This window comes from Panthera onca, chromosome B3, assembly GCF_046562875.1.
Source record: "Panthera onca isolate mPanOnc1 chromosome B3, mPanOnc1 haplotype 2, whole genome shotgun sequence".
Taxonomy (NCBI): domain Eukaryota; kingdom Metazoa; phylum Chordata; class Mammalia; order Carnivora; family Felidae; genus Panthera; species Panthera onca.
In genome coordinates this window covers 30,405,552-30,427,133 of record NC_138344.1, presented here as the reverse complement: position 1 = coordinate 30,427,133, position 21,582 = coordinate 30,405,552, and the positions used below count along the sequence as shown (strand labels likewise).

The window sequence follows — 21,582 nt, the reverse complement described above, 5'->3', positions numbered from 1 at the left end:
AGAGGCTCTGTACAGGTGTGTGTCGGGGTGAGGGTGTGCTGGGAGAGGTGGGAGAAGGGCCTGATCAGGGGCAGAGATGTGGGGCCCTCCCAGCCTGGGCGTCCCCTTCCTGTGGTGAGCCCCCCTTGGCACCATGTGTGTGGGGTGTGTGAACAGGGCAGAGGCCCAAGGGTGGCATGTGAGCAGTTGGGCTATTGTTTGGCCCCCAGAGACCACCTGGCCCAACCCCTGGGGTTTCAAGAAGTCCAGACTAGCCCTCCTAGCTCCCTGCTGACCTTGCTGTTCCATGGGGTAGAACAGAGGAGGGAAGGAGGAGGTGGCAGAGGCAGTCTGGGCACAGGTGGGAGCAAGTAGCCTCTCAACACAGCTGGGGGAGAGTCACGGGGGTGGAGGGGGCAGGGAGGCTCACTCCCGCACACCCCTTGCTTACTCCACCTGCAGCCTGTACTCAAGCTGGGCCCCCTCCTGGCGCCACTACCCCTGTCACGGCCACCCAAGCCCGTCGTGTTCCTCAGGACCCAGCTGTAACGAGCCTTGCATCCTCAGTGCCACAGTGTGGACGGGCGCCTCCAGCTGCCGCTGCCGTCCTGGGCTATGGGAATCTGAATGCTCCCACCTCAGACTAGCAGCCTCACAGAACCCCGGCTCCTGGAGGAGTGTGATCGGAACCCCCAGAGACAGATGGGAGGCATCAGGGTAGAGTCCTGGGTTCTGGCGGTTGTGCCCTCCACTGATCCAGAAACCCCACTGGGAAGCAAATTAATGCACACTGACAGGTGCCACTGGGTTTGCTGATATCCCAGGACTCTTGGGCTGGGGACTCAGCTGCAGTGCTGGTGAGCAGGACGCCGTGGTGTCTGTGCCTGAGGAAGTTCAGGCTAAAGGCTGAGAGGGTGGCCCCCAGCAGCCTCAGAAGCCCTGGCCTGACAGCCTGGGGACCAGACATGCTCCTCTGCAGGCTGTTTCCAGAGGCTTCAGCCTTTGGGCCCCTTTGATTCCCTCGGTGAGCCCCGAGGCCACTCAGCAGGTCCGGCTTTCTCCCTGATGAGCACCAGGGGAAGCTGAGGCTCGGGGCGTGGGGTGGGGTACTGGGTGTGTGCCTGGATCACATTGCCTGTAAAATGTAAACTGTAAAGGAGGTGGATGCCACCTGGGGTGCCGATGTCAGGCTCTTCTGAGGTGACCCTGTCCTTTCAGGGAACCCCCTCAATCCCAGGGGTGCTGGGAAATTCCTTGGGAGTGCTCTGGGCAGGATAGGGAGCAGGGAGGAAGCAGCACGGGGTGGCAGGAGGCTCTCCGGCTTGGGCATCGGGACCTCACTGTGGGGTTCCAGGAGCGACCTATACCACTGTGGACCCCCAGCTCTCCGTGTCGGGGACATTCTAACAGGGGCAGGAGGGCACAGACTGGGGTCCAGACAGACCCTTTCCTCTAACCGCCCCCTCTGTCCTGTGCTTGCTCCTGGCTGCAGGTGAGCGAGAGGATGCTGGCGGGGGGCGCGAGGAGCATGCCCAGCCCCCTCCTGGCCTGCTGGCAGCCCATCCTCCTGCTGGTGCTGGGCTCGGTGCTGTCAGGCTCCGCCACGGGCTGCCCGCCCCGCTGCGAGTGCTCGGCCCAGGACCGCGCCGTGCTCTGCCACCGCAAGCGCTTCGTGGCGGTTCCGGAGGGCATCCCCACCGAGACCCGCCTGCTGGACCTGGGCAAGAATCGCATCAAAACGCTCAACCAGGACGAGTTCGCCAGCTTCCCACACCTGGAAGAGCTAGAGCTCAACGAGAACATCGTGAGTGCCGTGGAGCCCGGCGCCTTCAACAACCTCTTCAGCCTCCGGACGCTGGGGCTGCGCAGCAACCGCCTGAAGCTCATCCCCCTGGGCGTCTTCACCGGCCTCAGTAACCTGACCAAACTGGACATCAGCGAGAACAAGATCGTCATCCTGCTGGACTACATGTTCCAGGACCTGTACAACCTCAAGTCGCTGGAGGTCGGCGACAACGACCTCGTCTACATCTCCCACCGAGCCTTCAGCGGCCTCAACAGCCTGGAGCAGCTGACACTGGAGAAATGCAACCTGACCTCCATCCCCACCGAGGCGCTGTCCCACCTGCACAGTCTCATCGTCCTGAGGCTCCGGCACCTCAACATCAACGCCATCCGGGACTATTCCTTCAAGAGGTTGTACCGGCTCAAGGTCTTGGAGATCTCCCACTGGCCCTACTTGGACACCATGACACCCAACTGCCTCTATGGCCTCAACCTGACATCCCTGTCCATCACACACTGCAATCTGACCGCCGTGCCCTACCTGGCTGTGCGCCACCTGGTCTATCTCCGCTTCCTCAACCTGTCCTACAATCCCATCGGCACCATTGAGGGCTCCATGCTGCATGAGCTGCTACGGCTGCAGGAGATCCAGCTGGTGGGCGGGCAGCTGGCTGTGGTGGAGCCCTATGCCTTCCGCGGCCTCAACTACCTGCGTGTGCTAAACGTCTCGGGCAACCAGCTGACCACACTGGAGGAGTCAGCCTTCCACTCGGTGGGCAACCTGGAGACGCTCATCCTGGACTCCAACCCGCTGGCCTGCGACTGCCGGCTCCTGTGGGTGTTCCGGCGCCGCTGGCGGCTCAACTTCAACCGGCAGCAGCCCACCTGTGCCACGCCCGAATTCGTCCAGGGCAAGGAGTTCAAGGACTTCCCGGACGTGCTCCTGCCCAACTACTTCACCTGCCGCCGTGCCCGCATCCGGGACCGCAAAGCCCAGCAGGTGTTTGTGGACGAGGGCCACACGGTGCAGTTTGTGTGCCGGGCAGATGGCGACCCGCCGCCCGCCATCCTCTGGCTCTCACCCCGCAAGCACCTGGTCTCGGCCAAGAGCAACGGGCGGCTCACAGTCTTCCCCGACGGCACGCTGGAGGTGCGCTACGCCCAGGTACAGGACAATGGCACGTACCTGTGCATCGCGGCCAACGCGGGCGGCAACGACTCCATGCCGGCCCACCTGCATGTGCGCAGCTACTCGCCCGACTGGCCCCATCAGCCCAACAAGACCTTCGCTTTCATCTCCAACCAGCCGGGCGAGGGAGAGGCCAACAGCACCCGAGCCACCGTGCCTTTCCCCTTCGACATCAAGACCCTCATCATTGCCACCACCATGGGCTTCATCTCTTTCCTGGGCGTCGTCCTCTTCTGCCTGGTGCTGCTCTTTCTCTGGAGCCGGGGCAAAGGCAACACGAAGCACAACATCGAGATCGAGTACGTGCCCCGCAAGTCGGACGCAGGCATCAGCTCTGCCGACGCGCCCCGCAAGTTCAACATGAAGATGATATGAGGACGGGGCGGGGGAGGGGCAGGGACCCCCCGGGCTAGCCGGGCAGGGGAAGGGGCCTGGCCGCCATACGCTCGCTCCTCGATCCTTCCCGCCTCTCCCTGCCCCTCCACACACACTCTTTTTCTTCCTCCCAGCCCCGTTCCCTGCTGCCCGCCCGCCCCCCACCCCCCGCCGGCCCTCACCGCCTGCCCTCTTCCTAGCAGGACCTCAGCAGTCCAGGCCTGGGGACCCACCTGCACAGGGGCACTCCTTGACAGACTGGAGTCGGAAGCTGACAGACCGACATGCAGCACAGTCAATAATTCAATAAAAAAAGTTACGAACTTCCTCTGTAACTTGGGTTTCAATAATTATGGATTTTTATGAAAACTTGAAATAATAAAAAGAGAAAAAAAAAACACTATTTCCTATAGCTAGTCGGAATGCAAACTTATGACGTCCTGATTGCTCCAGGGCCCTCTTCCAACTCAGTTTCTTGTTTTTCTCTTCCTCCTCCTCCTCCTCCTTCTCTTCCTCCTTTCTCTTCTCTTCCCCTATGGGGAGGGATCACTCAGGAAAACAGGAAAGGAGGTTCGAGCCCCACCTGCCCGGGCGACCGACACGAGCAGGCAGCGGGGCAGGTGCGGGCCCAGCTCTGAGCTGGCTGTTTGCAGGGAGCAGGTGGAGGAGACAGGGCTGCCTGAAGGGGGTGGGGGCTGTCTGCCAAGCTGCCAGGAAGCACTACTGCCAGGGGTTGGGGGGCCTGGCTCGGGTGTGGCCGAGACTCTGGACAGAGGCTGGGGTCCTCCCGGAGGACAGCACAGTCAGTGGAGAGAGCCAGGGGCTGGAGGCGGGACCGAGGCCTAACTTCTGGTCCCAGCTCTGCTGCTGACTTACTGTGTGGCTTCAAACAGGTCATTGACCCTCTCTGGGCCTCAGTCTCCACATCTGTACAAATGGAAACGTTACTCCCCGCCCTGCCTACCTCACAGGGCTGTTGTGAGGAATTGATGAGATGATGTATGTGAAACACTTTGTAACCTGTAAAGCGCTGTGCACATGTGTGGGTGACTGTTCTCATTATGGTCATTATTATCTCACTGTCGGGGATGGGGCTCCTGAAGGGATCTCCATGGGGTCAGGGTTGGGGGCACACCAGGGGAGGGCCGCTCCAGGGACTTTCAGAGGCTCCTCCCAGGACAGCGGTCCAGGCCACCACCAACCATACTCTGAGCCTAGTCTGGGCTCTGAAGAGTCATGGGTTTGGGGGTAGGATCCAGGCACTCAAACTGACCTAGAGGGTCAGAAGCAGCCCCGCCCATTCACACCAAACCCAGCCACTCCAGACTCGGCCCTGGAAAGGCATGTCCCGGATGACAGAAGTACAAAGAGCCAGCCAGGTCACCTTGTAACTTGCCCTGACACCGTGGGCCCTGGCTCGAGAAGCTGGGCCAACGACCCATGTGCTCACCCCCATCCCCGTCAGGCAGGGGGTGCCCACCAGGGTAGGGAGGCCTGGCTTCTCCCCTCCGAGTTTCCTCTTTCTCCTCAGGGACTACTCGGATTCAGCCCCACGGTGGGCCCAGGATGACCCTGCTCCCTGTTAGTCCTCAGGCTAGAGGAGAATCCGGTGATGCAGACTTAGCTGAACGTGAAGGGGAAGCAGTGGGGAGGTCAGCACTTCACGACAAGACTTCAGAATGTAGCTCCTCCATCCGGGGCTCTTCCTGGGGCTCACACCCCCAACCCAAGCTGGCACGGACTAGGTAGCTGCATGCCTAGCACCTTCTAAACCAAACCTCTGGTGGGGTGGCCTGGTGAGCAGGGTCTGGCAGGGAGTTGGCACTCATTCATTCATTCATTCATGCATTCATTCATTCACTCACTCATTCATTCACTCACTCATTCATTCATTTGATCCACAGATGTACCCGAAAGCCTGCTCTGCTCTTGGTTCCCAGCTGATGCAGCTTACAGCCAACAGCTGGGACAGACTGCCCCGATCCACCTCTCTCAGCAACAACCCCAGGACTGTCCCTGATTCTGGGTAAACCTCAAGCCCTTGGAACTATGGTTTTATCCCTTGGAAGAAACAGGAACATCTCTCCATAGGCTTTTGGAATGTTGGTGTGGAAAGGTTGATGGTCCCTGCAGAGCAGCCTAGACTAGTGATTGTAGGCTCTGAGGTTTGAGGTCAGATCTGGGTTTGAGGTCCTGTTCTAGCACTTACTAGCTGTTTGGGATTGTTACTTAACTCCTCCGAACCTCAGTCTGCTTATCTGTAACATAAAGATGATCTTACTACTTTTGGTCGTTAGGACGTTAAATGAAGGAGCATAGGTGTATTTGTTGATTGATGTGGTGCCGGGCACTCAGTGAGCCCTCTACCAGTGGTGGTGGTGATTACTATCAAGGCCAACTCCGGTACAGATGCAGAGACTGAGGACCAGAGAGGGTGGTAGCTTATTGAAAGCCACACAGCTTCTAGGTAACAGGACCAGGGCCTGGGAGTTCCAGAGTCCCAGAGCGATAGCCTTCTAAGCCTGGCTTGGGACTTCTTAGAGCCAGGCCCAGGGACTCCCATCGGCAGGAGACCACAGGGGCACAGGAGCATGGAGGGGAGTCCTTGAGCAAGGGGGTGGCTTGTACACCTACAAGAGGCCAGTGGTATCACTTGAGGCCCCACGACCCTGAGAGGGCTGCTCACCTCCAGGGAGAGACCAGAGCACAGACTCTCCATAACCCCAGCTCTAGATACCTTGGTGGGCACTGTTCTCCCTCAGGAGCCAATGGGAGCCAGTGGCTGACAGTGGGATTGTTACTTAACTCCTCTGGGATGCCTGGGGCTTCACAAGGTCTGGGAAGAGGGCCAATTTATTCTCGGCTACCATGAGGCAGCCAGACCTCTGAGGAAACTCAAGGACACAAGAAAATTGTGAGGTTGTTTTCGGATCGGGGAGAGAGTCATTTTGGGGGAATGTGAACGCCCAGGGCGGGCGGCTGGGTTGGCCCGAGCAAAGGCAGCCTGGGCTTTAGTACTACCCCTTCTTAGCTGTGGGACCTCCTTCTGTAGAAAAGAGGAATGGACTCGACTGCTAAGAGCCCTGGCCAGATTTAACGGGGGAATAGGCTGAAAAGTCAGGCTGAAGAGGTTACTTTCTCTATGGCCTGAGAGCCTCTGATGGGGAAAGAGGAGGAGCAGGTATCCTCGGCCCCAACTGTGTGTGAGGCACACCCACCGCTGGGAGCCTGAACCCAGAGGTCGTCTGGGCGGCCCATGTTGCACACAGTCCTAGTTAGGTCTTCCTCAGACCCAATGGGGTTGTGGGGTCCAGATGTCCTGCCTGATAGGAGGCTGGCTGCTCTGCTCACCCCTCAGCCTGGGTCCAAGCTATTGGGGAAAAGGCAAGATAATCCTGAGAGTCCAGCCTGATTTCCAGGGGACCGAGACCAGAGGCAGCCTCCAGGCTTGCTCCTCCAGGAGACAGGGGTGCCTTGAAGAGAAGGGTGGTAGGACTGGGAGCCTACCTTGGGCAAGCGAGTGAATGTGGACAAAGACGGCACCCAGCTGGGTGAGTATTAGCAGCCAGCACCCGGATCACCACCACCTCTGCCCCACCTCTGCTTTACCCTTCACAAGCCCCTCTCTGGGGCTCAGAGAGGGGAAGTAACCCCCTCAGAGTCACACAGCAGAGTGATGGCTGGGGCGTGGGCTTTGGAGTCAGGCAGACCTCAGTTTAAATTCCATCTCAGGTGTGACAACTGTTTGGTGTGCAATAATCACCACCATTATTAGCATGGCATCCTTATGGACAAGCAGGGGAGTGGTAGTTGAACTCAGGAACCGAGAAAGGAAGGGACTGTATGGGGGACAGTGAGGGAGCTGAAACTTCAAATGAGATCGGGGTAGAAGCCAAGCCTGGTGATGCCCTCCGAATTGCCCCTGAAGGCTCAGGGCTGTGTGGAAGAATAGAGACAGACCTCAGGCCATCAGGGCGGTGTGCCCAGGACAGAGAGAGTGGCCATGCCCTGGGGCCCTGGAGGACAAGGCCCCCACCTGCGTGCATGTGCGGGGATGGAGGTCACAGGGAGCAGGGGAGAAGGGGTCAGAGAAGCAGTGTAGACCCTAGCGGGTATTAGGAGTCCTGGGGGGGCCTTGAACTTTGGGGGGCCTAAAGACAAAGCTCATGAGGTACAAGGATCAGGGGCAGCACAAACCATCTGGAGTTAAGTGATTTATTGGGGACCTCACAGAACTTGGTTCCATGTCTATCAGCTTTCCTGCTTCTCTCCCAATTTGATGTCCTCTGATAACACAGGGTTAAAAGTCACCTCCGCTCCCATTCCAAACCCCAACTCCAGCCTCCTTCAGAGTCTGACTTGCTAGGATCTCTGATCTCCTCATTCATATTCTCCAGAGAAAAAGTCTGATTAGCCACCTGCCAACCAATGGATTGACTGCCTCTAAATCAGGTGCTCGTCTCCTTGTCCAATCAGCTCAACCTGATCTAAGCCAAGTTTGGGTAAAGATGGTGCAGAAAGAGCTAAGAGACATATCAATTATTTATTCCTGCATGTCAATCACCCCAAAACTTAGTGGTTCAAAACAACAACCATTTATTTGCTCCAATTTGCAACCTGGGCAGGGCTTGGTAAGGACAGCTCATGTCAGTTCTGCATGGTGTTGATTAGGGGGACTTGCCTGGGGCCAAAAGATCCAAGGTGGCTTCTGGCCATGTCTGTCTCAGCTGGGGAGGTTGGAAGGGTTAGAGGCCAGCTTCTTTATTTCCACGTGGTATCTCCAGCAGCCTAGCTGGACTTTTTTATGGTGGCTCAGCACTCCCAAGATGGCAAAATGGAAACCGCCAGGTCTCTTGAGGCCTACGCCTGGAATCAAGGCAAGTCACAGGTCTGCCTAGATTCAAGGGGAGGGAGGACAGACCCCAGCTCTTGGTGGGAAGAGCTGCAGAGTCACGTAACACTAAGGGCATGCAGGATGCAAGGGTTGTTGCAGCCACCCCTGGGGACCTCCATAGGGACCTCAGAGGTGCCTTTGTCCTCTTAGGAACCACTCATTGGCGCACAGGCCTCTACAGTGTACCCAGGAGTAAGGAATTAGCGATGGTGACTGGCCTACAAATGGATCTCCAGCTGGTAAGTAAAGAGTCGGGACCTGAAGCAAGTTTGCCACCCCTGGTCCAGTGTCCTTTTGAGCAGAAGCAAGAGGCAGGGTCTCCCGGGGGTGATATATTGATGGTAATAATAATAGCTATTGTTTATCTGGCCAGACACCAGGCCAGACACTTTGCCCACATTGTCTTATTTAGTCCTACCATGAGGAGGTTCTAATATGCTCCCTTTCAGATGAGAACACAGGCTTGGGGAGGAGAAGGGACTTCCAGGGGCCCACCACCAGATAGGTGATGAAGCCAGGATTCATACACAGGGTGCCAAGTACTTCACAGCAGAAAAAGCACCAGACCGGTCCCCTCATGTAAAACCACCCCAGACTCGGGCTTCTCATCTGTGGAGCTAGGCACAACCATGTCTCTTCCTGTGGCCTCCTTCCTTTGTAGGCTGGGATGAGTCCATAGTGGACAATCTGCTGTGGCACAGGTGGGTGAGTGCAAGGGTGGGGTAATGATCAAGGCTGCTACCAGTCAGTTCCCCCTCCCAGCCCCAAGTCCACCTGGCATCTCTACGGGGCCCTGAGATCAGAGCACAACATGAGGCTGGGCGACCTGTTCTGAAAACCTAGAGTCTGGCCCTGGTACCTAGCAGATGACCAGATACTACTAGACAAGGGTCTGAGAGTAGCAGCCTTGCAGCACAGCCCTGGGATCAGGGCCTTCCCCTGGGTGCTCCAGCTCTGCCTGAGGGAGTTGATTGCTCAGACTGTAAAGGGATTTACAACCTCCCCATAAACCTATTATGGCTCATCCTGTGTCCCCAGCCCTGGCCCTGTCATCATGCCAGCGGACTGCTGGTGTCTGGGAAGGCGAGGGTGGTCCTTTGTGGGCTGTGGAGACTAAGCATGCCCCAGTGCTTCAGCCCCAGTACCCATTCTCCCAATTCCGTCATGCCCCAGCCCCCATGCCAACCCCTGCCCTTGATGGGACCTCAGCAGGGACCAGGGTCTGGCTCTTGCTCTGCCTCTCCAGCTAGATCCCCCCCCCATCCCTTCACTCTTGGCTGGGCTGCGACACACTGCCCTGGAGAAGGCTAACCCTGGGGATGGAACAGCAGGATGTTCCAGGGGGAACAGAGGAGGAGGAAGCTGAAGGCAGAACAAAGAAAAAGCCAGTCAGGAGAGAGGGGGGTGGGATGGCCACCATACCCAGTTCCCAGGATCCAGAGCTCAGCCCAAAGGCAGTGACTAGCATGCCTGTCTCCCTGTTTCAATGATGAGAAACATGAGTCTCAGAGAGGCTGAGCCACTGCCCTATGTTGCACAGCTAAGCAGTAGCAATGGTGGAAAACGTGCACACACACGCGCACACACACACACACACACACACACAGATGTTTGTTGTGCTCCCATTTTTTTTAAGTTTTTTTTAACGTTTATTTATTTTTGAGACAGAGAGAGACAGAGTATGAACAGGGGAGGGGCAGAGAGAGAGGGAGACACAGAATGTGAAGCAGGCTCCAGGCTCTGAGCTGTCAGCACAGAGCCCGACGCATGGCTCGAACTCACAGATCGTGAGATCATGACCTGAGCCGAAGTCGGACGCTTAACCAACTGAGCCACCCAGGCGCCCCTGTTGTGCTCCCATTTTGCAGATGAGGAAACAGATTCAGAGAGAATTGACAGGTCCAAGGTCACAAAATGAATGAGTCAGTAGTAGCACCAGCTCTGACTCAGCTGAAAGGGGGGTGGAGACAGGGAGGCAATTGCTGTGGCATCCAGAAAGCTCTCCCATGGGAAACACAAGGTTAGGCTGGCCCCAGGGTGGCACCCAGTCCCGGAAGAGGTGAGCAGCTGGAGGCCCTGACTTTGCTCTCTGACTAGCAGGCATTTACATACCTCGTTAAAAAATATGGCGTCATAAAGAGGAGAGACATACGCACCGTGAAGCCTCATCTCCAGTCTCCTGCCAGCCCCAGAGCCTCTTACAGGACACTCCAAGGGCACAGGCAGCAGACCTGGGTGGGAGGGGGGTGCGGCTGCCCCTTGGCAGCACCCAGAGCTGGGACGGGGTGTCTGTCTCTCCTGGGCTCTGTCCTGAGCTCAGTGTTGTGAGGCGAGATACTTCACTGTGTGACCTTGCTCCAATCCCTGAGCACTTCTAGGCTGACCCTTCCCAAGGGCCTGAGAGAAGGTTGTACCAACTGGGACTCCCCACTCCCTTCTGGTTTCATGGTTCACCCCAGACCTCAGTGGTGTCCCTCATCCCACTTCCTTGCCCCCACACTGCTGCTGAAGTGAAACAGGAGTTATAGCCTCTCTAGTAAAACGACATTTACTGCCTGGCCCTGTGCTTGAGCCCATAAATCACCCTCGCCATGCTGGCTACCGACCATGCAGTCACCTGGAACAGAGGCCCAAGGGGCCTGCCAGCCCCTCCACCTGGCCTTGGCCCCCGCAGGTTGTCTTTCACTCGTTCCCTGTAGCCTTCCTCAGGTGCTTCTCAGTCCGGAGCCAGGATGCAAGCACACCCTGGATATCACCTTTCTGGAGTCTTCCTGTAACCTTAGGGAGCTGCCTATCTTCTGCCACTTGGGGTGAGCCCCTGCCCCCTCTGCCTTACTTTCCCTCTCTTACAGCCGAAGCTGGAGCGGATGGGCCGCAAGAGCTCGGCTAGGGAAGATGACCATGGAGAGTGGGAAAAAATCCTCTGCTCCAGGGTGAGTCCAGGTGGAGCCACCAGCGGGGAAGTAAGACTGGCGGACGGCCTGCAGCCAGATGTACCAAGCAGGACTGCCTGACCCCTGGCTGGCAGCTGGCCAGCTGGGAGCCAGGAGGCCAGCTGTTTCCTTTCTCCTGTGGGGCACCTGGAGGGGAAAGGGACACGGCAAGGTTGATGGCCCCTGCAGTGGCCCATAGGCAGAAGGGACTGCTGGAAGTGTGGGTCGATGGGAGGATTGTTTCGTGAGAAGGCAAAGAGCTGGAGAGGCCTATGATGGTTTCCCAGGTCCCAGCCGGCCTCCAGCCCTTCCCCACAAAAGAAGGCTTTCCAGACACAGGTGTAGGAATGGGAGGATGGGGTGGGGAGGTAGATAAGGGAGTAACATCTGGTAAACACCCCGTAGCGGTGGAGTACTGTGTCCCACAAGCAGTGGGGGGGCTACGGGAAGGTCACCATTCATGTCGAGAGCGCAGACAGGGGAGAACAAAGGCAGGTACGAGCTTTTCAACGATCCACAGGCCTTCAGTTCCAATTCCCCTGGCTTAGGATGAAGGAAAATGCTTTGAACGCTTCATTTCTGCCCTTGAAGCCTCCTCTCTTTTTTTTTTTCAAAGCCTATTTATTTATTTTGAGAGAAAGCACATGCATGCAAGCAGAGGAGGAGCAGAGAGAGGGAGAAAGAGAATCCCATGTAGGTCCCACACTAACAGTGCTGAGCCCAATGTGCGGCTCCAACTCACAAACCTGTGAGATGATGACCTTAGCTGAAATCAAGACTCAGACGCTTAACTGACTGAGCCATCCAAGCGCTCCGAATCCTTTTTCTGAGCTCTCAGTGCTCCTGTGAAAGGGAGGCAGATGTGTGGGGGGTGCGGGGGACTGCGGAAGCTGAGGCTGGTGTTCTATAGAGCATCATCTTGACCATGGGGAGCTATGGTGGGCACTTGAGCATGAGAGGGACGCATCTCAGAGTCTAAGGAGGAAAGATTTGAGGTGTGGGAGCAGAGGAAGCAGAGGCAGAGAATGCACACATGAGTTTGCACACCTCTATGCTCACACACACTCAGGCACGCACACACCTACTGCAGCAGGCACACGTGCAAACGGATTTATACAGCCTCACACATTCTCCCACACACATAGCAATTCATGTGTTCATACACAAACCTTTCACACACCCATGCAAACACTGTCAGTATACACACTGGTACAGATAATACCTGCGCACACCGGTACATCACACTGGACATTCACCGGATGCATTCACACTAAAGCACAGATCCACAACGCAGAGCCCGCTTTGCGCAGCACGCAGCAGCACGGCCCACATGCCTCCAGGGGCCCCCTCGCAGAGGTCCACGCTCTGCCACCCAGCCCGCCGCCTCCCTGCTTCCTGGGATCACAGAGCGGCCAGGCCGGCCCGTGCTCGGTGCTCACATACCCTGCACCGCACACGTGAGCCTGCGCACACACGAGCACACGCCTCCGGCTGCCCCGAGCCTCACTCCACCCTCAGAGCTGCGGCTGGCCAATGAGAGCTCGCTGGATGTTGTCTCCTAGGCAACCAGCGCAGCTGTCCCGCTGGGGGGGGGGGGGGGGCGTGGCCATGGGGACCCCCACCCCTCACTCCCAACCCCTGTGCCTGCCTCCTTCGGCCCCTTGGTCCCTCGAAAGGTTAGAAGGTGGAGCTAGGCTGAGGGCAGGGGTGGCAGGGGCGCTTCAGAAGCTCCCAGATGTAGAGCCCAAAGTGAATCCCAGCGCCGCTGGTCCCCCTAGATAGGCCCCCGCAAGTGAGAGCACAGGTTCGAGATCACCCTGGCCAAAGATGCCTTGTGTGGTCAACCCCATGAGCTCTGTGAGGGGGCCTGGCTCAAAGGCTCCAGGGGGACTCAATGACCCATCCCCTTCTCCCGTCTCCAGAGGAATCTGAACAGCTTGCACCAGCATCCTTTCTTTTCCTCAAATACCCAAGCTCTTTCCCCTCGGGACCTCCCCACATGTTCTTCCCTCTGCTTGGGATGTCCCTTACTCACCTCTCCCCGCACCACACCCACTCATGCGCTCACTTCTTTCATTCTGGCAACCTTCAGCTCATGGCATAGGTCCCTTGCCTAAATAGCCCTTTCCTGGCCACCACTGTCTGTGCCCCCCATTCTAAATCAATCCCCTGGGTTAGGGCCTGCCATCACCGGGACTAGGCAACAGCACACCCTGAGCGTTTGAATCACATCAAAACACAAGGGACACCAAGAGGTGGAGCCTGGTCAAAGGGACCAACTGTGGAATCTGGAGCCAGACAACCTGGGTCTAAATGCTGGCTCTACCATGTACCAGCTGTGTGACTTTGGGCAAGTTGCCCATGGGACTTGTGAGGATTCAATTAGATCATGCCTGCAAAGCACTTAGAACAGTGTCTGGTACAGAGCAACTGACCAGTAAATGTTTGCTTCTACTATTCTTCTTCTTATGGACTCCCCATTATGAATAATGTCACCTTCCCCACACAGCTTCCAGACCCTGGCCTCATTCAGAACATGCCGAACAATCATGGGACGCTGGACCTCACTCAACGGTGAGCAATGAGGGAGGGTTTGCCCCTCATATGCAGCCACACTTGTTCCGACACCAGGTCCAAGAGGAAGACTGCGTCCCATTGGGGCAGAAATTCAGAGTCCATGGTGACGAGCAATTTTAATTGTCTTTTATCCTATTGAATGGACAAGTCTATCCCTAATCCTCTCTCTCCCTCCTGTCCCCCAACATTAAAAGCAAACATGATTTTGAACAGGTCCCAAGGAGATTCTGTGGGCTTTTCACGTTCTTCAGCTCATGGGAGACTACTGCTCACTCAGGGTCGGCCTGTGGTTCTCAGCCTTGGAGAGAGCCACCGCTGTTCATTCCACCTGCTCCTGTTGGAAGGGAGGCTGTTCCCCACCAGAGAGAGAGGGCTCAGTCACCGGAAGGGGCTTTGCACACTCAATTTGTAGTTATGTATTTCCCCAGGATTACTTATGCCTGAAATCTCACTTCTGCATTGTCTTCTTGGGCCTCCCTCCTTACTCTGCGTCAGGTCCCAGCTCAGCTCATCTGTTATCATGTCTGATCCTGGCCAGTTGGTTTCTCCTCCCTGAGTTTCACTTCCTCCTTCTATTAGATGGAGTAATCTTTCTTGCTTTTGAGCATCCCTTTTGCCCCTCTCTCCTTCCTTCCCATGTATTCAATTGAGCATCTTGGCTCACCAGACACTGGGCTCACACTGGGATATAATGAGGAGCAAGACTGGAGAAGCTTCTGCCCTTGGAGAGCTTAGAGTCTGGTGGGGAAGATGGATTCCAACCAGTCAATCCCTCATAGAATACAAATTTTTAAAAATTGTAATCAGATAACTATACTGGAATTAAAATAAAATAAAAATTATAATCAGAGATGTAAGTAGCATGCATTGTGGGAAATCACACAGATGGGGGTAGCTGAGGAGTTGTTCACAAAGCCCTCCTGCATAACAGCCATAGTAATTGAGAGAGTAATCGCAGTGCCCCACTTGTGAGCATGCCCTGTGTGCGGCCCTGGTCTCCTGTTCTCCTACAGTCTCTCTCAGAGCCTGGGCCAAGTGGGGTTGTTTTCAAATGGACAGCCCCCAACCTTTCATAACCTGTCCCCACTCTGGGGGGGGGGGAGTTGGTAAGCAGCAGCCCCCCACTCTCCTATTGCAGCAGGACCTCCACTCTGCCCTGCTTGGCATAATTGGCTTCCTGTGAGATCCACTGGAAGCGATTTGGCACACCCTGGTTTATGTCTCTGCTCCACACTAATCAGCCAGGCGCCCTGGGGCATAATACTGCACTTCTCCCTAAAAACAGGGATAATCATTCCCACCTTACAGTTTGTTGGGAAGCTTGGCCACAATGCCCATGGAAAGTACCTGGCTTGTGGGATGTAGCCAGTAGGTGCCAGCCGCAGTCTTTTGCTGGGCCCTCCAGGGCTGCGGGGCTCCGGTCTAGAGTGCATTTTAGATTTCAGTGCTGTCTGTATCCAAAATGATTTGACTACAAGGAACAGAAACCCACTTAAAGATGTACTCTAACAAGGGATTTTCTATAAGCAGGTAGTTTCAGGGAAGCCCATCACAACCAGCTCCCCTCTTTCTTGGTGGCTTAGGTTCTGGCTGCACAGAAGCTCAGGTTACCTGTCTGTCTCTGAAGAGACAATCAAGGGGTGTCTGACTGAGCACAGCTACCCTAGGAAGGCAGCCCCAGGTCCCCATGGCCTCTTTGTTCAATTCTAAATTCCCAAGAGAAACCGTGGTGGGCCAGGATTAGGTCAGGTGTCCACCCTTTGTCCAGTCAGCTGAGACAGGACAGAGACAGAGAAGGCTACCTCTTCTAGGTTTGGGGAGGAGCGGGGTCTTTAAGTAGGAGTGTGAGTGGAGTGAAATGGTGGCTTTCCCTGGATCAGCTCGCTGCACATCAGAATCATCAGGGGAGCTTTAAAAAATACTGCTACCTAACTCCCATTTCCAGAGATTCTGATTTCATTGGCCTGGGGTGATGCCCAGGTAATAAAATTTTCAAGACTTCCCCAGGTGATTCTAAAGTGCAGCCAAGGTACAGACCACCGCTTTAAAAGCGTCCTGCTGGCAGAGTCCATGCTGCTGGTGTCACCCAACCCACTGGTTCAGTCTCACTTCAGGCCAGATGAGAGTTTCACCCTCTGTGGTTTAAGTCAGTGATTCCCAAGACATACCCCAGATAAGATAAAGTCGGAATCCTGATTCCCTGGTCTGGTCCAGCCCTACTGAATCCAAATGTCTGGAGAGGAGCTCTGCTGATTCTTATCACCAAGCAAGTTGGGAATACTGGCCTAAATGATAATTTACCCACTGACATGCAGTCATAGGGGGAAATCAGCCCAAGTGCAACGAACACTTCCCTGCAGCAAGGTAAGGAGTATAAAAAAGCTTTCAGGCCAACACTGCACAGTTGCCATCATTAGGGGCCATCCTGTCAGTGATGGGAGCAGGGCTGACACCCCCAGATCTTCCTGCACAAAGAACAGGGTGGACATCCATTGTTCTGTCTGCCTTGTGTGAAGTGCCTGTCCTCCAACCATGTGGTGACACTAAAAACTGCTGTCTTCTTATGGAACCTCCGTCCCTGGGCATGGCTCCATCTAGGACAGAGTAGCCAACCCCAGTAGGGCCAATCCATACCCATATCTCCTTGTTGGTGTGAGAGTAGACAAGAAAAAATGGCACCTGTCCCAAGTGTAGCTAATCAGAAACCTTCCCTAGGATATTTGAACTTGGAACCAGAGAATACCAGTATTGGCTTTTCTCTGAAGTTCAGTCTAGGAAAGGTGAACCTGGGCACTACCAAGAGCCAAGTTTCCAGTTCACAGAGGATGTAGGCAGAAGCAGAGGCAAGCTGTGGGGAGTGTCCCTGATTCTGCTCTTGGGCCCCAGGTCTGATCCCAACAACTATGGGCACAGCATAATAAGCCACTTTGCTACCACATACTGACTGCCACTGACTGCCCCCTTCCCAGCAAATTCCACATTTTATCTGAGGGTCTATTCCTTGTCACCTGAGTTGTGGGTCAGTCTCTTATCTTAGGGCCAGTTTCAGTGGACCTTTTTTCTTTTCCAGAAAAATGCCCTTTAAATGTAAGGTTATAGAGGAATTGAAATAAACATAGTGTATAATGAACTGCCAGGTTTTCCTGCCCAAAACTGAAAACCATCTATCTGTGTCTCTATCAAGAACTAGATGTTCTCTCATCTCTGCTCATCTCTGCATCGCTGCTCCATTCTCCTCATCTTTGACAACCAAGCTTTTCTTTTACTTACCAACGCGCACTTAGCTGAGCTTGACCACCTCAAGATAGCAGCCCCCGCTAGGAGCCAGCACAACCTGAAATCTCAGTTCCCTGCTGCTAACCTAATAGTTGTACCCTGATTTTAAATTCCCATGAGACACACTCTGATTGGCCGAATTTTAGTCAGGTGATCTCAATCTGGTCCAGTCAGCTGGGCCTAGGGGAGAACAAAGACTCACCGTTGTTCACCAGTTCCTGGACACCATCCTTGGAACTACTGGAACATGAGGGAGATTACTTTCAGAGAAACTGAAATGAAGCCACACTTTCTCCATGAGAGCTTCTTCCTCAGCAAGTCAAGAAGAGAGTGGAAGTCTTAACAAGGGGGTCGGCCGATTCTGCTAGCAGGGCCTAGTAGCTGCCAAGGAGGTACGGGCAGGGGTGACCCTCACCCTCACCCCTGAGGCAGCAGCTGCAGGCCTGTTTTGCATCCTGTCCAGATATTTCCAGTAAATAAACATTGACGCTTTCGATATCATGTTAATTTCACAGGCGGCTGCTCTGCTGACAGTTTCCACACTCCGCCAGCGCCTCTTGTCAGTTTTATACTCACAGGCGGACGCCAGCCCTGCTCGCGGGCTACCCGACATACAGACATAAAAACAAATGGATCAGAAAGCCCTGGTGAAATGACAGTGAACAGCATGGGTGCCTAGATTGGGGAGAAGCGGCCCTGTCCACGGTCCTGAAGATGACCAGGGCAAGGACGAAGCCTCAGGGCTTAGAATCCACTAGTGTAGCCTTGGGCAAGTCTCTCTATCTTTCTGGATGGAATTAATTTTGTAGCATTGCTTCTTTGGGACCTTGACTGAGAGTCCTGGACAACCCCTGACTCTAAAACTCTTCTTGAACTTCCCAGGGGAATCTAATCCAAATGATGGCTATTGTCTAGCTTTGACCTTCAACACAATCCCCGGAGGTATTTGAGCAGAAATTTATCCCAGTTTTGCAGATGGGGCAGCTGAGGCCTAATGCAGGGCAGTAATTTTCTCTGTGTCACAGTGGGAGACAGGAGCAGAACCAAGGCAGGAACTGGGGCTCTGGCTCCAGCTCCAGCGGCTTTGATGGTTGTCAGGCACATAAGCCAGAGTCCTAGGGCCACAGGGATGGTGGGACCAGAGACCCCTGCCTTGTCCCAAGCCCAGCTGAACCCGCCCCTTGGAGCATTTAGGCTTCTTCCTGACATGCATAGTCATGAAGCCTCATGCATTATGTATAATTCATTCTTATTATAAGCTAAGCTAAGGCGTTACTTTCCGGCTAGGGTCCTCCTGTGCTTTAGAACCCTCTCTGTCACCCAATGTTTCTAGGTCTCTTTCAAGGACCCCACCGATAGACCCATCTTACTCCACACCAATACACGCTGGGAGCTGAAGAGGGGAAGCCGGGCAGAGAGCTCCTTCTAGTTGCTGGGATGCCTCCCTTTTTCCTCCAGCTGCTGCTATGGTTGCTTCTGCACCCTTCTACCTGGTGGGAAGGAGCACTTGCATCAGCTGGGCCGATTCTGCCACACATCCTACCACTTCCCCAAGACCTAAGTTGGACCCCAAGAGGGACCAGGCTGAGGCTAGGTCATAAGCAACTACAGTGACAGCCCACCTCCTTGTCTGCCATCCACTTCCCAAATAAAGTCTTCACTAGCCTGGAGGGACATGTGGGGGCACTGCAGCCCAGGGGTGGTGACAGGGAACAGGAGAAGATATCTTGGCCTCTCAGAATGCTGTCCAGGGTGACTCAGATGGCCAACTTCTCTGGGGGCAGGGCTCTGGAGCACCCACATGGCAACTCACACCCACTCACTACTGGCGCCTGCTTCTGCTCAATAAAGACTCATTAATGCACTTAAGTGAATTAGAGTCATTAATACTGTAATCAGAGGCAGGCAGAGGTTGGCGCCTGCCCTCTAGACCCAGCCCACAGTCTGGGGAACTTGGGCAAGGCCTTCACATCTCAGGGCCCTCTCCTATAAATTGGAGCATGAATGTTCCCCTCCCCCCAACACACACAAACACCATAGCACCATAGCTTCCATCACCTGTAGGCCAAGATTCCTAAGCTCCTAAGGCTGGCATTCAAGGCCTCCTAGCCTAGCTCTTTTTACCTCTTTAGTTACTCCTCCACCTCCGTTTGTGCTTTGCACACACTATTTCCTCAGTCTAGAAACTCAACTCTACTTTAACCCTATCCTTGCCTCAGCCTGCAAAACTCCTGAGCAGCCTTCAAAACCCTGTGCCAATGTTACCTCCTCTAGGAAGGCTTCCCTAACCACCCCCACCCAAGCTGGGTTGTATGGTCTCTCTCTCTGGGGCCACCTAAGGGAACCACCCATAAGGAAGGTTATGTGTTGAACAAATTTAAAAGAACCCCCACTCTCCCAATGAAGAATTGCTCTGAAAGGCTTGTTTTTAAGGAAGCCAAGAAGAAAGCAGAGGTCTGGACAGGGGCCCAGCTTCTCTCTGTCATCTGCAGTATGGCTATCCATTTAAGGTTTTGTTTCCCCTACCAGCTACATCTACTTGAGAGACTGGAGTCCAGGTATGTCTCATGCAGGGCTTGGCACATAGTAGGCGTGCTCCTAGTTGGATTTCCAGAACAGGCAAGAAGGGAATAGTTCTAGGAGCTTCCTCCAGCACATTTCTCCAAAGGGCCCTTGGCAAGAAGGAAGGACATAGCCTCCCTCCCATTCCTTCCCCTCACCCTCCCCGGTCCCTGCTCAGCACCTTCAGAATCACTTAATTTTTACAGATTTTTCCTCCTTAATTACAGCCCATGTAACAAATAACAAATAAACGAGAGAGAGAGGGGGAGAGGAAAGGAAAGCAAGGAAGCTGCCAATCTCTTACTGCCACATCCTGGAGCTCTGAGCCAGGACAAAGGTGGTGGGAGGGAGGCTTTCCCACTGCAGAATAGTTCTCGCACTGGTACTCAGTGACCTCCTCATCATCTCTGGCTCCAAGACGAGCTATACTGGGGCCTCTCCTGGCCAGAGATCTTCTTGGCTACACCAAGCAGGTAGGAGCTATCTAGACCCCTCCTTCTCTGGCCCCTGGTGAGGGAACTGTCTCTTAAGTGAAGATAATCAATTACAACTGCCGTTTATTGAGGGCCTTCAGTGTGCCAGGCACTTGGCTCAACCACTGCTCTGATCATAACAACACTTACCATAGCCATTCTAGAGAGGGGGAAACTGAGGTCCAGAAAGATAAAGTGACTCCCCACTAGGAAGTGGATCTGATTTCAAAGCCTGCACTTTCCATGAAACCATGCTGCCTCCCACACGAGCAAGCCTACCCCCTCTGAAGGGTGCTTTGAGCATCCCCTGGGGCTGTCACACCATTATCTCTGTGGCCCCAGCAGGGGCCACAGCTCTGTCTCATCTTTTCTCTCTGGGTTCAGTATGGACAAGGAAAGCCACCAAAATCCATTCTGCTTTCTCACTGCACATACTGGATCGGTAGAGATGGTCAGAAGCAATTTCATTGCAAGGAATGTAAAAACTAAGCCCAAAAGAGCCAGAAACAAACCACCAAGACACATTTTTTTGTTTAAGCATGAAAACATGATAGCTAAGCCCTGCTTTCTAATCTGTCAAGGCCACAGCTTCTTGTGCTAGGCAGACAGAGCCTCTTGTCTGCCGGGCCTGGTTCTGTGCCTCTGGGCCAACTTGCTTTCCACCAACAGACTCCTCAGAGAAGAATTAACCCTGAGGAGTAAATAATCCAGACCCAGGTTCCCAGGCCAAGGCTGATTCCCTCTTTCTGTCAAGACATTTGTCCCTTATAGGGACCTGGATTTCTCTGATCTAAGGGGTCAGTGAATTCTGTCCACTTCCCCTGCCCCCAGGGTTTTTGGCAGCAGGAATGACGGTGACTTTGGCCTCTGAAAGGGTGGGAGGAAGCAGCACACTGCCCTGCATGTATTGTTCCTGCACCACCCCCACCCCAACCCATGGGCCTTCTATTTAGCTGTGCCAGGCGGTGCTCCTACTGTTGCAGGCACTGGGGACACAGTGAAGAACACAACTGAGAAAAGTCCCTGCCTTTGTCAATCTTATAGTCTAGTGTAAACATTTTCTGTAAAGGCTGGAAGTAAATATTTTATGCTTCATGGGCCACCTACAGCTTTTGTTGCATATTCGTCTTTATTTGTTTTCTTACAACCCTTTAAGAATGCACCAGTGATTCTTAGTTCATGGGCTGCACAAAAAACAGATTGCTGGCTGAATTTGGCCCATGGGCCATAGTTTGTCAATCCCTGGTCTAGTGCAACCTATCCAATAGAAAAATAATGTAAGTCACATGGGTTATTTGAAATTTGTAGTAGCTTCATTAAAAAAGTATAACAAAACATGTGAAATTAATTTTAATAATATAGTTTATTTAAGCCAATATATCCTTAATATTTTCATGTTAAGATCCTTCAGTGGCTCCCCATTGCTCTTAAAGTGAAGTCCAAAGTCCTTATTGTGGTCTACATGGATGTATGTCAAGATGCTTTTTGCTGCAAATAACAAAATGTCAAACTGGAACTGGCTTTAACCATAAAGAATTG

General features: G+C 54.2%; 1 protein-coding gene across 5 annotated transcripts in view; it reads left to right on the top strand.

The window, feature by feature from the left end:
* LINGO1 (leucine rich repeat and Ig domain containing 1) overlaps positions 1-4,375 on the top strand; it is a 195,239-nt gene extending 190,864 nt beyond the window's left edge. For all 5 annotated transcript variants that reach the window (XM_060617980.3, XM_060617978.3, XM_060617977.3 and 2 more), the window contains one exon: positions 1,472-4,375. In XM_060617980.3, the coding sequence (XP_060473963.1) occupies positions 1,484-3,328 (1,845 nt within the window). In that variant the 5' untranslated portion in view covers positions 1,472-1,483 and the 3' untranslated portion in view covers positions 3,329-4,375. The remainder of the gene's footprint in view (positions 1-1,471) is intronic.
* Positions 4,376-21,582: the final 17,207 nt, after the last annotated feature.